This window comes from Salmo trutta, chromosome 21, assembly GCF_901001165.1.
Source record: "Salmo trutta chromosome 21, fSalTru1.1, whole genome shotgun sequence".
Taxonomy (NCBI): Eukaryota; Metazoa; Chordata; class Actinopteri; order Salmoniformes; family Salmonidae; genus Salmo; species Salmo trutta.
This window is the reverse complement of record NC_042977.1, coordinates 38,159,703-38,175,509: the sequence shown is the minus strand read 5'-3', so window position 1 is coordinate 38,175,509 and position 15,807 is coordinate 38,159,703. Positions and strand designations below refer to the sequence as shown.

The 15,807-nt window shown below is 41.3% G+C and overlaps 1 protein-coding gene across 5 annotated transcripts in view; it reads left to right on the top strand.

The window, feature by feature from the left end:
* Positions 1 to 5,621: 5,621 nt before the first annotated feature.
* Positions 5,622 to 15,807, top strand: part of LOC115157370 (rap guanine nucleotide exchange factor 4-like) — a 41,741-nt gene continuing 31,555 nt past the window's right edge. For 2 of the 5 annotated variants that reach the window (XM_029705561.1, XM_029705560.1), the window contains exons 1-4: positions 5,622 to 5,774; positions 14,129 to 14,271; positions 14,474 to 14,571; positions 15,240 to 15,386. In XM_029705561.1, coding sequence (XP_029561421.1) covers positions 5,707 to 5,774; positions 14,129 to 14,271; positions 14,474 to 14,571; positions 15,240 to 15,386 — 456 coding nt within the window. In that variant the 5' untranslated portion in view covers positions 5,622 to 5,706. Of the gene's footprint in view, positions 5,775 to 14,128; positions 14,276 to 14,473; positions 14,572 to 15,239; positions 15,401 to 15,807 lie in introns of those variants that run through there. The other 3 variants (XM_029705562.1, XM_029705563.1, XM_029705564.1) reach the window with 3 other exon arrangements.

The following is a 15,807-nucleotide window of genomic DNA, read 5'->3' as shown; positions in this document are numbered from 1 at the left end:
GGGCATGTTCTTTTTAATGCCTGTTTTGCATGTTATTTTAGCATTAATACGTGTCATATATCAGTTCGTAAACAATCAACAAAAAACTAAAATTGGAGTTAATAAAGCTGCAAACAAACATGGTCTCTTTTTTGCTTTCTTGAATAAGGCAGCTCCAAAATGCAGGTGTTTCAGCCTAGCTCAGTGCTTTCTGTGGTGGTGGGGCAGCCAGTGGAAAATACAGAGCATAGGGTTTGGTAACGTTCTCTAGTTGCGCCATGGTTGGCTCAGTTTTCTCTCACTCGTGGGGACACTACATCACCGCAAAATCTACGGAGAGAGCTTGAAAATTCAAGCCCCTTGTGTGCTGTCATAGAGTTACATTAGATGTGCCCGTCCAAGAAGGCTCAAGGTCATTGGCCACAGATAAAATGACGTCAAATCACGTTATATCAACCATAGCTTTGATTGGACCGATCATGTCAACATTATACTTTCCAAATCTTAGCTAGCAAGCTAGCAGTCATCATTATGAATCACGTCGACAATCTACTGGCAAATCCTTTTCAAAACTTGTCATATGAAGAGAAGAAATTATAGATAAAAGGTATCAGTGCTAATTGGCCATTGGACATAAACACACAAGTTGTAAATTGTAAATTCAACAATGAGTGGTTTGGAAGGAATCAGTGGCTAACTGCAAGCATTGCAAAGCAATCACTAGCCTGCTATTCAGTGGAGTGTATGTGTGGTCCAAGTCTGGGTTTAAGGGTCTCTTTTCCAAGCTTCAACATTGGAGCATTCCAGCATGACTTCTGCCGCATTCAAAACAAATGGAAACTAGGAACTGGGAAATCTCAGACTTTAGTGAGTTCATGACAACTGGGAAGCTCCGATTGGGAAAATAAATTTTTAATGGTCATCCAACTCAGAAGTCGGGAACTTGGGCCTCTTTCTAGAGCTCCGACCTGAAGATCACTAACGTCATGATTCAACCTTGTTTTTTTCCAGAGTTCCCAGTTGTCTTGAAAGCACCAAACATCCATATAACGCCAGAATTTGATGACAAAGTTTCATGACAAAATTTGCCTACGAAGGACCGCCACACCACCTTCCTGTTCAAGTGAGCACAGTACAACAAGGCGAGTCCAAAAATGCATTGTATGCTGCTGCATAAATTATGTAATATGCCAGGAAGATATGTATTCTGTAGCTAAGAAAGTATGTTGTGTATGTTGTGTAGTAAACTGTTAATAGCCCACGTGCCTCACCCTAATAATTTTGTCCCTTCTCCACTCATAATTTAGCCTACTGTTCTGACTTGGTGTTTTATAGAAATGTCATCATTGAGTAAGAGCTTTCACTGTCTTCTTATATGCCCCCTTTATTTATGCTACGGTTCTGACTTGGTGTACAGGGTGAATACTGTAAGAACGTCCCATGTTCTGAATTCTGTCACTGTACATTTCAAAAGTGCTGAGCAAATAGTTATATTGACTACATTCGTCCTAGCTCGTTCATTAGTCTTAATCGAAATTACGGATTGCCTCTTATCTGCTCGTCCCCCCTTATGCCATAGTTTGTACATCTCAATTATCTGTCGAAAACCACATTTGTTTAAGCAAGTCAGCCTTATCAGCTATGTTGTTTTTAAAAGACAGTAAATGAGGCTGAATGAACTGTTTTGCTGCCAGACAAGGCTCTGCTGATAGCAAGTGTAGCAGTGGTAAGATGTTGGGACTGCTGTTGGGAAAGCTTTATGTAGGCCCTAACAGTTTGTGGGAACTGTTTGTTACCATTATAGTGCAATTCATGTATTGTTTAGTGTTGTGTAGTGGCTTTGCTGGCATGCATCTAAAACATATTTTTTTAGTTTGCCCCACCAAGATTTACATGTTAAAATAGCCACTGTGGAGGACCATAATTAGAGTTTCTCCCATCCACCAGGAGATCACACAGTTGACATGATTTAATCATCAGGACATTGAAAAACACTCTTTATTAAGACCATATGGTTGGAACACAAACACACAATTGTTTATAATTTGTGGGGTCTATGGCTCTGAGACACGTACAGCAACACTGCCATCTACTGTTCAGAAGTGCATACTGCTGGTCAGGTGCTGCGCTCCCATGAGGACAGCTGAAGAACACTTTTAGGTTCCAGATAGAACCTTCTGTTTCCTTAGTGTAGGCGCTCCTAGATCTAACATGATTGGATACCCTAAAGTGTTAGGAATAAAGCAAACATTTTACTCAGTCTATCAGAAGGCAAGGTGAAACAATGAACATAATGCTTAAATATCTAGTAGTGTCTAAGGGGTTGGGATAGAGAATTCCTCTCTCCCCTACTTTCTCTGTCACAAACATATTTCAGTAATTTAGTGTGTTTCTTATCTAGTGCAACTTACAGTAGTGAGGGAATACATACTCATACTGGTCCCCCGAGGGAATTGAACCCACAAACCTGGCATTGCAAGCACCATGCTCTACCAACTGAGTCACACAGTCCCCCTCTGAGACATGCTAATGTCCTGCAGTGTTGGCTTCCTGTGGTGTTGTAGAGGACACATTCATTACACTGTGTTAAACCTCTACTTCAGACAACACACACACACACACACACACACACACACACACACACACTTACTCAACAGGTACCCTAGGTGTAACTAATAGCTCCCACTAGTATGGGAATCTTAGCTAAAACTTGTTAGGGATAGGGTCTAGTTTCCTGAATTTCCGCCTGACTGATGTGCCCAAAGTAAAATGCCTGTTACTCAGGCCCAGAATAAATGCATATAATTCATAGCATTGGATAGAAAACACTTTGAAGTTTCTAAAACTGTTAAAATAATGTCTGAGACTATAACAGAATTGATATGGCAGGCGAAAATCCGAAGAAAAACCGGAAATAAAAAACAATTGAGGTCCCAGGCTCTTACAATGGAAAGCTATGTGTCCGATGTAATTCTGTCTCCCAGATTGCAATTCCTATGGCTTCCACTAGATGTCAACAGTCTTTATTCAAGATTGCAGGCTTGTTTTTTGAAAAAACAAGCAAGAATTTTGAGTTTTGGTGAAGAGAGGACCGGAACAATATCAGTCTTTCGGCGCACGCTTACTAATTTTGCTTTCCTATTGAACATACTACTTTCCATATGAAATATTATAGTTTATTTACATTTTAGAGTACCTGAGGATTAAATAGAAATGTCGTTTGACTTGTTTGGACAAAGTTTAGCGGTAGCTTTTTGGACTCCTTTGTCTGCATGTTGAACGAGTGGATTACTGAAATCGATGTCGCTAACTAAACAGACTTTTTGGGATATAAAGAAGGATTTTATCTAACAAAACCACCATTCATGTTGTAGCTGGGACCCTTGAGATTGCAAACAGAGGAAGATTTTCAAAAGCAAGTGATTTAATCGCTATTTGTGATTTTATGAAGCCTGTGCTGGTTGAAAAATATGTTGATGTGGGGCGCCGTCCTCAGACAATCGCATGGTATGCTTCTGCTATAAAGCCTATTGTAAATTGGACAACGCAGTTAGATTAACAAGAATTTAAGCTTTTAAATTATATAAGATACTTGTATGTTCATGAATTTTTAATAATACGATTATTTATTTGAATTGCGCGCCCTCCAATTTCACCGGATGTTGTCGACAGGTGTCCCGCTAGCGGGATGCCTATCCCTAAGAAGTCTGTCAGTATGAGGTTTTGTGTGTGTGTCTGTCGTCTGTGTGTGTTTCTCCATCGCTGAACACAACAGGACATCTTCTGCCTCCCTCCTGTCTTCCTCTTTCATCAGCTGACATCAACAACTCATTTTTCTCTCCCTCATGCCCCATTATTCAGAGGGGCGTTCTACAACGCTTCTGGAAGTGAATATCACGTAGCGCAAAATTTCAGTCACTGATTAATAACATTTGCCCTTGTATTTCAAGATTGAAAAATATAATAACATAATGTCGTGGACCGAGCTAGCCATTAACGTCCCTTAACGCTCAAACACAGATTAAATGGCTGTAGCAGAGCGTATTCCACTGAGTGATTAGCTAATAAATATTTGAGAAATTATGAATAATAAGCATATGCTTTTACTTGATAATAGACTACTAATGATAATATAACAACTTCAAATACAGAGCTAGTAAAGTTAAGTAGCTTCGGTTAACTTAGCTGACCTTCAATTGAGGGAATTCAGCAGAGTTCTCTGAGACATTTTTACAACCCATTGAAACTCTGAAAATAAATACATGGGCATGTTACCAAACTTGATAATAATAGGCCTGCATTACGGCAGGTAGCTAATTGTTAAATTACACTTTTCATCCTTACCTTGTGTAACAGTACTCTTCTTGCGTTGTGTACAATCAATCATCGACATGAACTCCAACTTGTAGCACCAGTCATGGAGCTTATTCTGATAGGAACAAATTGATATAAATTGTACATTTAAATTATCACCTGGGAGTATAAAAATCACTTTTGACGTACAGTGCTTTTCAACCAACAATTTACCGCTGGTTTGGTGCTTGTTCACTGGGACGATTCTAACTGAAACATCCTCCCTCGTAAGCAAGCTACGCAAACCAGCCAATAAGATGCCATGTTGAGTAGGTGAAGGCAAGACAAAACTAAAACCAAAAACCCATTGGCTTAACAATAAAGTGGCAAGGGGAATCACCAATATAACCCTGTTACACTTGGAAGGCCACGTCTCTGCGCTGATTGCCTGTGAGAGAGACAACGCTAGCTAGCCAATGGGCGCGTAGTAGAACGTTCCTCTGAATGACGGGGCGTGGTTTTGGCATAACAGCGTTGGGAAAAGTAAGACGCTTCCTGGTGCCGTGGCACCGTCGTTTTGGTGACAGGCTGTCGTGGTGACAGACAGCCCGTCACCGCTGGCTGTATCTATCCTGTTCCACCAAACTCAGAAGCTTCACACACCATATAATCACAGTAGAATTCAATTTTAATTTATATTAATTCTATTTCTATGGATCTGTGTTCCATGAATCATTTCTCAGAATTCTTTCTTTATTAGTGTTCCATGTGCAATATCTTGAAAATTCAACCATTAATAAAAATATACTGTTTTGTTTATGAAGATATTGTCTGTCTCATACATGTCGTTCCATTCTATCTGCTGCTGATGCTGTTCAGTGATTGATTATTGACCACTGAATAGCTCCCCACATTCAATCAGCTAATTTACTGCATTTCAACACATTTTGCCATGGTGCAGAGAAAAATGTGCCGTTTTATAGTGCTATTCTACAGATTTTGTCATTAAGCTAATAGAAAATGATCTAAAGGTTGATTTTCCTTTCTCTTTATCCTCCTCTCTTCCTCTCTTTTCACTTCTGGTATGAAAGGACTGAATAGGTGAAGACAATTTCATTAATCTAGTCAGTATCACTATCATCAACACATTACACGTTTCTGAAGAAATATTCTCTAAACCTTTTTATTATCAACTCGAAGAATGGTATCTTTTTTTATTACAGCCAATTATTTAGCAAATCAATTTCACTCGTTGGTTGGTAATGTCCTGAGGGGGTAGAGTAGCCTCATAACGTCAAACCTCAGGCCAGGATCAGCCCAGGGGCGGAGTAGCGAGTTCAGCTCCTGAACGACGACTGCACGGATAACCACCACGCTGAAGCCGCCTTCAGCACCTCCCGGTTTCTCAATCACACACACCCATTCTCTGGAAAGATGGTCGCTATAGAAACATCACCCAACTCGTCTCCTTCGGCTGAATGGGTCGGCTGTCTGGATAAAAGGTGGGTAATAAACATTCCCGCCTTTTGGTCACGGTGTCCTCAACCGCTGAAAACAACGAATTTGGGTTCCATTCATTAATAATCAGCGTCAACATGACAAAACGTAATCTTAACCGGTAATCTCTAATTGTGTGCATGCCTGAGTGCGAAGGCGGCTTTGTTATTGCGTATCAAATGTCATTGACATATTCACATTCGGTCGAGGTACAAATTGAAGACCATTCCCAGGTTATTCACACCTGCTGTGTTTGTCTATTTGCTAGTCGTTCACAAAGGTGTTGTAGGTTCATGGTTTTCTGTTTCACTCGTTAATCCTCCTCACCACCCGCAGCATTATGACTTTTTATCTGTTATGCATTTAGACTGAGCTAGTCTGCGATGGGTCATTTTTACCCTACAAACAACAGTCGTGTGTGTAGGGTTGGTTTATTTCTGGGCGTGAGGCAGGTTTGCGCAAATCCAATCTCCTCATTGCAGGGTCATTTGTCAGCCGGCACTGTAAAAAACATTGTTGAATCTACTTTATAAAATGAACGCAACAACAAAACACTTAATGTTATTAGTAGATGTAACTTCACATTTTTTTGAGTAAAAAAATATTTCATAAATTGTTTGGGATTTACACAAAGTAAGTCCAGGGAATTTATAATAGCCATAAAAATGTTGCATTTACTGATAATGTGATTATATATGAGTTGATGTCACACACGTATTTAGTACAGTTGACATACTAGTGTTAATAAAAGTCAATGTTTAACATTGTTGAATCTATTTCAAAATTTGCCATTTTAACCCATTTTTGGCAGGCATGGTTGAGCACAGTGCTTAATCCACCAGCAGTAGTCTAACTGGAGGTAGAACTGCAAGCATTGCATGACGCTGAATTCGCCTCTCTTTAAGAATGGTGATGGTGGGAATGGGTGGTCTGATCATTGAAAGTACATTTGTCTGGTTTTGATATCGTTCATCATAATACATTACACCTCAGGACACAACAAGCTGCTTAATAATATAGAAATATAACTGTATTTCTTCAAACATGCATACAACATGCTGTAAAATAATCACAAAGTCAAACAATTTTGAATTACCCAGAATCCTCTAAAAACGGGCAAGTGGTTGCAATAATTTATTAAGTGGAGAGAGATATTATTAGTAATATTAAAATGTACTCGATTTATCATTTTAAAATATATTTTTTTGGTTGGTAAACTGAAATGAACAAATCTTTGGAATTAATTTATTAAGTATATGTTTTTTTGAGTCAATTTCAATTCACCCCAGAATCATTTTTTTATAGTGTTTGTGGACACACTCACACACACACACACACACACACACACACACACACCGTCCAAATCAATAATCCCAGGCAACAATGATAAATCAGCTAACCGTTACACAGCTAAAGTCAGTGTATGTGTGTGTGTCTCTCTGTGTGTGTCTCTCTGTGTGTGGACTAGAGGTTGACCGAGCATGATTTTTCAACACCGATACCAATAATTAGAGGACCAAAAAAGCCGATGCCGATTCTTTTATTTATATATATATATATATGTATATGTGTGTGTATGTAATAATGACAATTACAACAATGCTGAATGAACAATGAACACTTTAATTTTATCTTAATATAATACGTAAATAAAATCAGTTTAGTCTCAAATAAATAATGAAATGTGTTCAATTTGGTTGAAATAATGCAAAAACACAGTGTTGGAGAAGAAAGTAAAAGTGCAATATGTGCCATGTAAAAAAGATGACGTTTAAGTTCCTTGCTCAGAACATGAGAACATATGAAACCAGGTGATTCCTTTTTAACACGAGTCTTCAATATTCCCAGTTAAGAAGTTTTAGGTTGTAGTTATTATAGGACTATTTCTCTCTATACCATTTGTATTTCATAGAACTTTAACGATTTGCTGTTCTTATAGGCACTATAGTATTGCCAGTCTAATCCCGGGAGTTGATAGGCTTGAAGTCATAAACAGCGCTGTGCTTGAAGCATTGCGAAAGGCTGCTGATAAACGGAGGAAAGTGTGGTTTGAATGAATGCTTACGAGCCTACTGCTGCCTACCACCGCTCAGCCAGACTGCGCTATCAAATCATAGACTTAATTATAATATAATAAACACACAGAAATACGAGCCTTAGGTCATTAATATGGTCAAATCCGGAAACTATCATTTTGAAAACAAAACGTTTATTCATTCAGTGAAATACTGAACCGTTTCATATTTTATCGAACGGGTGGCGACTAGAGGTCGACCGATTAATCGGAATGGCCGATTTCAAGTTTTCGTAACAATCGGAAATCGGTATTTTTGGACACAGATTTGGCCGATTTAAAAAAAAAAAAAAATAATAATAATAATTTTTTACACCTTTATTTAACTAGGCAAGTCAGTTAAGAACACATTCTTATTTTCAATGACGGCCTAGGAACGGTGGGTTAACTGCCTTGTTCAGGGGCAGAATGACAGATTTTTTACCTTGTCAGCTCGGGGATTCAATCTTGCAAACTTACGGTTAACTAGTCCAACGCTCTAACTACCTGCTTTACATTGCACTCCACGAGGAGCCTGCCTGTTACGCGAATGCAGTAAGAAGCCAAGGTAAGTTGCTAGCTAGCATTAAACTTATCTTATAAAAATCAATCAATCATAATCACTAGTTAACTACACATGGTTGATGATATTACTAGTTTATCTAGCCTGTCCTGCGTTGCATATAATCGCTTAGGTACACGTTGCTCCAACGTGTACCTAACCATAAACATCAATGCCTTTCTTAAAATCAATACACAAGTATATATTTTTTAAACCTGCATATTTAGTTAATATTGCCTGCTAACATGAATTTCTTTTAACTAGGGAAAATGTGTCACTTCTCTTGCAGCAGAGTCAGGGTAAATGCAGCAGTTTGGGCCGCCTGGCTCGTTGCGAACTGTGAAGACTATTTCTTCCTAACAAAGACAGCCGACTTCGCCAAACGGGGGATGATCTAACAAAGCGCATTTGCGAAAAAAGCACAATCGTTGCACGACTGTACCTAACCATAAACATCAATGCCTTTCTTAAAATCAATACACAGAAGTATATATTTTTAAACCTGCATATTTAGCTAAAAGAAATCCAGGTTAGCAGCCAATATTAACCAGGTGAAATTGTGTCATTTCTCTTGCGTTCATTGCACGCAGAGTCAGGGTATATGCAACAGTTTGGGCCGCCTGGTTCGTTGAGAACTAATTTGCCAGAATTTTACGTAATTAAGACATAACATTGAAGATTGTGCAATGTAACAGGAATATTTAGATTTAGGGATGCCACCCGTTAGATAAAATACGGAACGGTTCCTTATTTCACTGAAAGGAAAAACGTTTTGTTTTCCAGATGATAGTTTCCGGATTCGACCATATTATTGACGAAAGGCTCGTATTTCTGTGTGTTTATTATATTATAAGTAAGTCTATGATTTGATAGAGCAGTCTGACTGAGCGATGGTAGGCAGCAGCAGGCTCGTAAACATTCATTCAAACAGCACCTTCGTGCGTTTTGCCAGCAGCTCTTCGCAATGCTTCAAGCATTGCGCTGTTTATGACTTCAAGCCTATCAACTCCCAAGATTAGGCTGGTGTAACTGATGTGAAATGACTAGCTAGTTAGCGAGGTGCGCGCTTATAGCGTTTCAAATGTCACTCGCTCTGAGACTTGGAGTAGTTTTTCCCCTTGCTCTGCATGGGTAACGCTGCTTCGAGGGTGGCTGTTGTCGATGTGTTCCTGATTCAAGCCCAGGTAGGAGCGAGGAGAGGGACGGAAGCTATACTGTTACACTGGCAATACTAAAGTGCCTATAAGAACATCCAATAGTCAAAGGTATATGAAATACAAATCGTATAGAGAGAAATAGTCCTATAATTCCTATAATAACTACAACCTAAAACTTCTTACCTAGGAATATTGAAGACTCATGTTAAAAGGAACCACCAGCTTTCATATGTTCTCATGTTCTGAGCAAGGAACTTAAACGTTAGCTTTCTTACATGGCACATATTGCACTTTTAGTTTCTTCTCCAACACTTTGTTTTTGCATTATTTAAACCAAATTGAACATGTTTCATTATTTATTTGAGGCTAAATTGATTTTATTGATGTATTATATTAAGTTAAAATAAGTGTTTATTCAGTATTGTTGTAATTGTCATTATTACAAATCAAAATAAAAAATCGTCTGATTAATCGGTATCGGTTTTTGGTCCTCCAATAATCGGTATCGGCATCGGCGTTGAAAAAGCATAATCGGCCGACCTCTAGTGGCAACCCTAAGTCTAAATATTGCTGTTACATTGCACAACCTTCAATGTTATGTCATAATTATGTAAAATTCTGGCAAATGAATTACAGTCTTTGTTAGGAAGAAATGGTCTTCACACAGTTCGCAACGAGCCAGGTGACCCAAACTGCTGCATATACCCTGACTCTGCTTACACTGAACGCAAGAGAAGTGACACAATTTCAGGCACCACATTGATTATATGCAGCACAGGAAAAGCTAGTTAAACTAGTAATATCATCAACCATGTGTAGTTAACTAGTGATTATGTTAAGGTTGATTGTTTTTTATAAGATAAGTTAAATGCTAGCTAGCAACTTACCATGGCTCCTTGCTGCCTGCACTCGCGTAACAGGTGCTCAGCCTGCCACGCAGTCTCCTCGTGGAGTGCAATGTAATCGCCCATAATCGGCGTCGAAAAATGCAAATTAGCGATTGTTATGAAAACTTGAAATCGGCCCTAATTAATCGGCCATTCCAATTAATCGGCCGACCTCTAGTGTGGACAGTAATACGTGTAAGCATATACATGATATCTCATCTGACTTCAGTTGGCTGTAAGTGACAGAGATTAGAACTGGTCTGTAGTACAGAAGGTGACAGTGCTTCAGGGCAGACAGCAACACATTACAAATGGAGGTGAAAACATAACATTTATCTCAGAATATTTAAGTGCAGGTCCTGCTCATTTGAAAAACAGCACTAGCTGTATTTGGTTGAAATAATACAAAATGGAAACTTCGTTTGGAAAACTATATATTTTGATGAAGTAATGAACAGAGACATTGTGGAACCCTTGGGTGCTGCAGAGTAAGATTCTGGAGCTATCTGGTCTCTCCTCTCCAGTCCTCTCCTCCTGTCCTCTCTCATCTGTACCACCGCTAGAATAGGTCAGACATCTCTCACTGTGCCTCAGCCGTAGTCAGAGTTGTGTATGTGTCATTGTGGTTTAGCTGTAATATGAGGTGGGAAACTATTTTCAGTGTAGACAGAGCGAGGGAGAGAGTAGAGAAGGAAAGAGAGCGTGAGTGTAACAGGAGGATGAATCATGTGATTTACAGGTGGAAGGGGGTGTGAGCTGCTCTCAGACCACATCAGCTTCAGAGAGATGCACATTCTACTGGAAATGTTGTGTGATGCAGGGAGAGTGGGGGAGGTATGGAGAGAGAGAGAGAAACAGAGAGATGGAGAAAGAGAGAGCGATGAAGAGAGAGAGCCAGATGAAGGTGGTCTCCATGTGTCACCTGTAATCCCTTCTTCTTCTAGACATCTGGGTCAATGCTGAGGAACAGGAACAGGTTGGTCTTGTATTATGTAGGCCTGTGAGTCTTCAACACAACTGTCTGTGTGTGTGGGGGGGAGGGGCAGAGATTAGAGACCACCTGTCTAACAGATTAAACCCACTGGCAAAGACATATGGAAGGTTGATCGTGGGAGATTAGGAGGATGAGAGAGAGAGGGCTATGGCCCTTAGGCAGATTTTTTTCTTCAGCTTGGACTCTTGTGACAGGAGAAGGTCTGAGAGGAAAGGAGAAAGATGGATGGAAAGACAAGAAGGCAGATTAGAGACAAAGGAATTAACCAAGGACTAGGAGAGAGGATCTGAAGGGAAGAGCTAGAAAGCCTCTGGTCTTTGCATGAGCAGGTCAATATGTACTAGCCATACAGTGGACTTCTCACACTCAGTGAGTCACCAGTGTCAGAGGAGAGCTGGAGGTCATATGGTGTCTCAACATCACCCATGGCCAGGCACAGCGTATGCATTCTTGTGTTTGTGAGTGAGTGAATGAGAGAGAGACAGAGAGGGAGGGGAGATTGAGAGAAAAAGAGATGTGAACAGACTGCTCTGTGAGTTTCTCTGAATGATTTTTGTCTCAGTCAGTGGTGTGTCTTTAAGCTTACATCCACACTCTGCAGGGGGCCTTTAGCTACAGAACGCCTACAGCTATCACAGAGAACAGAACAGAGGAGAGCAAACACACACACACACACACACACACACACACACACACACACACACACACACACACACACACACACATATTTCCGGGTGAGAGTATCTGCTGTCGTGCTTGACTGCTGCTTCTCTACTTTTAGGCCTATTGGAGCTTTGTGACTTTTACAGCCGTGGGTTATTAGTGCTAGCTAGCTTGCTGGTTATATTGATAATTACTAGCTATCTAGGTTATGTACGTTTAATTAGTTTTTTTGCTGAATTTAAATGTCCGGTAGCCAACTGTGTCCGTGGCAGTGGCGCAAGAAAACGTTCATGGTTACAAAAGTATCCAATCCTCACAAGACAAGGGTTAAGCTGTCCTAAAGTTAAGTACATTTCCAAGAAGAAATCCTAAAACATTATTTTCAAGAATCCCATTTTTTTACTTTAATTTTAGAGACATTTTATTGAGGAATAGCAACTTTGCTTAACTTTCTTCTTAAGTCTATAGTTAAGGAAAAATGGCAGTTAAGAAGATGTGTTCTTAAGAAGGTTTGTGAATCCGGGCCCTGGTTCCCTGACCAAACCCAATTGCCTTACTGTATCTATTTTGGATTTTGCTCTCCATTCCTGGAATACCTATCGGATTACCCTCTTTGACTCTCCCGCGGCCCGTTTTTTCCGCCTGAAAAAGAACTATTGTCTCTCCGCTCTTCCTTGCCAAGACTCTGGAACGTGCTGCTGCCTTCCAATTACAAACCCACCTGCTAATCAACAACCTGTTTGTGCCCCACCAGTCTGGTTTCCGCCCCCTCCACAGTACTAAAATTGCACTCCTCAAAGTTATCAATGACCTCCTCTCCTCTGCTGGTGCCCTCAACATCCTGATTCTCCTTGATCTGAGTGCCGCTTTTGACACAGTGAGTCATCAGATCCTCCTCACCAGGCTGGATGGTCTGTGTGTTGAGGGCACCACACTCTCCTGGCTATAAACATACCTCACAAACCGGACCCTCAATGGCCACACCTCAGACTCAGCTGCAGTTATACTGGGTGTCTCCCAGGGCTCTGTGATGGGTCCCTTACACCTCATTTACATCCTCCCCCTTGGTCAGAACCTTCCGGCACTTCAACCTTGACTTCCACTGCTATGCCGATGAGACCCAAGTCAACCTCAGCAGCAAATCCCTCCTCAACCCACATTGAATCCTGCCTCTCTGCAATAAAAACATGGATGCAAAAAAACTTTCTCAAGCTCAACAGTGATGAAACAAAACAACTCCTCATAGGCACCAAATCCACCCTCACCAAAGCTTGCAACCTCACCTTCACCATTGACAACACCACTGTCTCTCCCTCCACGCACGCAACCTTGGCATAATCCTGAACTCCACCCTCTCCTTTGACCTCCACATAGGACAGACTGTCAAATCCTCAATCTTCTACCTCCGCAACATTGCCAAAGTCAAGTCCTCCCACTCCTGTCCTGACGCTGAAACCCTCATACATGCATTAATCTACTCCCGTCTACTCACTACTGTCTGTCATCAACTCAAGCTCCCTCCATGAGCTCCAAAGTCCTGACAGCACATCACCCCTGTCCTCCAGCTCCATTGGCTCCCTGTATCCTAACGCTTTGACCCCCCCCCACCCCCTATCGCTCAGACCTTCTGCACCCTTACCAACCCGCACTCAGTTCCACCACAGCAGCCCATCTTGTCATCCCCAGGTCGACGCTTCGGCGACAGGGCCTTCTCCAGGGTTGCTCCTAGGCTCTGGAACTTTCTCCCTCCACCCTGTCTTCCAGTCCCTCCTAAAGCCCCACCTGTTTGACATGCCCCCCTACCCCCTACCCCTTACTCTAAACCGTGTTCCTATCCAAATCCCCTCCCCATACACTGATACATCACACTCTTTCCCTTCTTTGAGCCCACCCCTCTCTTTATTCATGTTTTTGTTAACTCTGATGTTTTGTTTTGACTCTTTTTTTTCTTCTATAATTGTAAAGTGACTTTAGGTCCTTGAAAGTGCTATATAACTCCCATGTAGTATGATTATTACTAACATCCCCCATCTATCTCTGTAGGCCTGCGGAGCGTTCAGCAGAGGATGTGGATATTATTCTGACCAGACTTAAAGGGGTTAAAACCTTCCAGAGGTTCCACCCCTCCCTCCTGCTGCAGATCTGCTCCTGTGCCTTCTACGAATACCTGGAGAAAGGCATCACCTGGAAGTATACACACACACACTTGGACATCTGCACACACTCTCTCACACTCTCTCACACTCACTCAGTGGTATGAGCACCTTGAAAAAGGCCTCTCTGATACCTCATTGGCGTTCAGGTTTACTATGAATTGTCACATCAATGTTATGACTATTTCTGAATGATTTCTGAATGCTTATATGTTGTTATGTCTGTTCTGTGTAGTGTTCCGCCAGGGTGACATAGGTACCAGCTGGTATGCTGTTCTGTCTGGCTCTCTGGACGTCAAGGTGTCAGAAACAGCCAACCACCAGGTAAATCAGGTCTGCTTCATACCTTTTACTACACCTCTGTGTTTGGTTTTCCTCTTTTTAGTTACTATGTATTCCCTCTAGAGTTGTTCTCTGAGCTCTCTTTCTAATGTCCTGTGTTTTCTCTCTGGTGTGTTCTCTTTTTAGACTTTAGTGTTCTCTCTGAAGTTCTCTGTTTTCTTCCCAGTGTTCGCTCTAGAGTTCTGTGATCTCTCTCTAAAGTTCGATGTTCTCTCTCTAGAGTTCTGTGCTGTTCTACTTGTGTTACTACTTGTGTAGTCCTGTACAGCCCTGATGAATGCTTGGAGTGCATTATTTACAATACTCTAATTGGTCCGCTCTCTGTCAGTTCGAGACCATGATCATATTATCGTCAGTATGTGGGTTACTTTCTGGCCATCCTAGACAGAATGCAAGAATAGAACATTCTAACCATGAGTATGTTTTTAACTAGTCTTACAACATTGATCCTTAGGTAGATAGTGGTCTGGATTGAATCAATCTTCTGTGTGTGTGTTTGTGTGTAACTTTGTGTGTAACTGTCCCAAGTGCTGTTGTATGTGGTGGTTGTTCTACAAATGAATTGCCCTTTTGGGGCCAAAGATGTATTGAATGGGAACTGAATTAAATGAATCAAATAATTGAAATGAATTGAGTGTGTTCTATCTGTGTGTGTCTAGGATGCTGTCACTATCTGCACGCTGGGAATCGGGACGGCGTTTGGAGAGTCAATTCTGGATAATACTCCTCGCCACGCCACTATCGTCAGCAGAGAGACCAGCGAACTGCTCCGCATCGAACAGAGAGAGTTCAAGAGTCTATGGGAGGTGAGAGAGGGGAGGTGAGGCAGAAGAGGAGGCACACAATTAACATTTTGAAGTTGTTCTCGCTTCTGCCACAAGAGAGCGGTCCACTGTCAACCCTAGGCCTCCACTACGGTCCACTGTGTGTGTGTGTGTGTGTGTGTCCTTGTTGTGTGGAACCTGTTGTACTTTTCAGTGGGATGATGCATGCTGAAACAGTCGTTGTGTGAATGTGTTGGGAGGGGGGATCTTTTATGTGGTTAGCAGTTGAAAGAGAGAGGAGTGTGTGCTAAGTGCTCTCTCTCTCGCTCTCTCTCTCTCTCTGTCTCTCTCTCTCTGTCTCTCTCTCTCTGTATCTGTCTCTCTCTCTCTCTCTGGTCTCTCTCTCTCTTCTCGCTCTCTCCTCCTGGTCTCTCTCCTCCGTCTCTCTCTGCTCTCTCTCTCT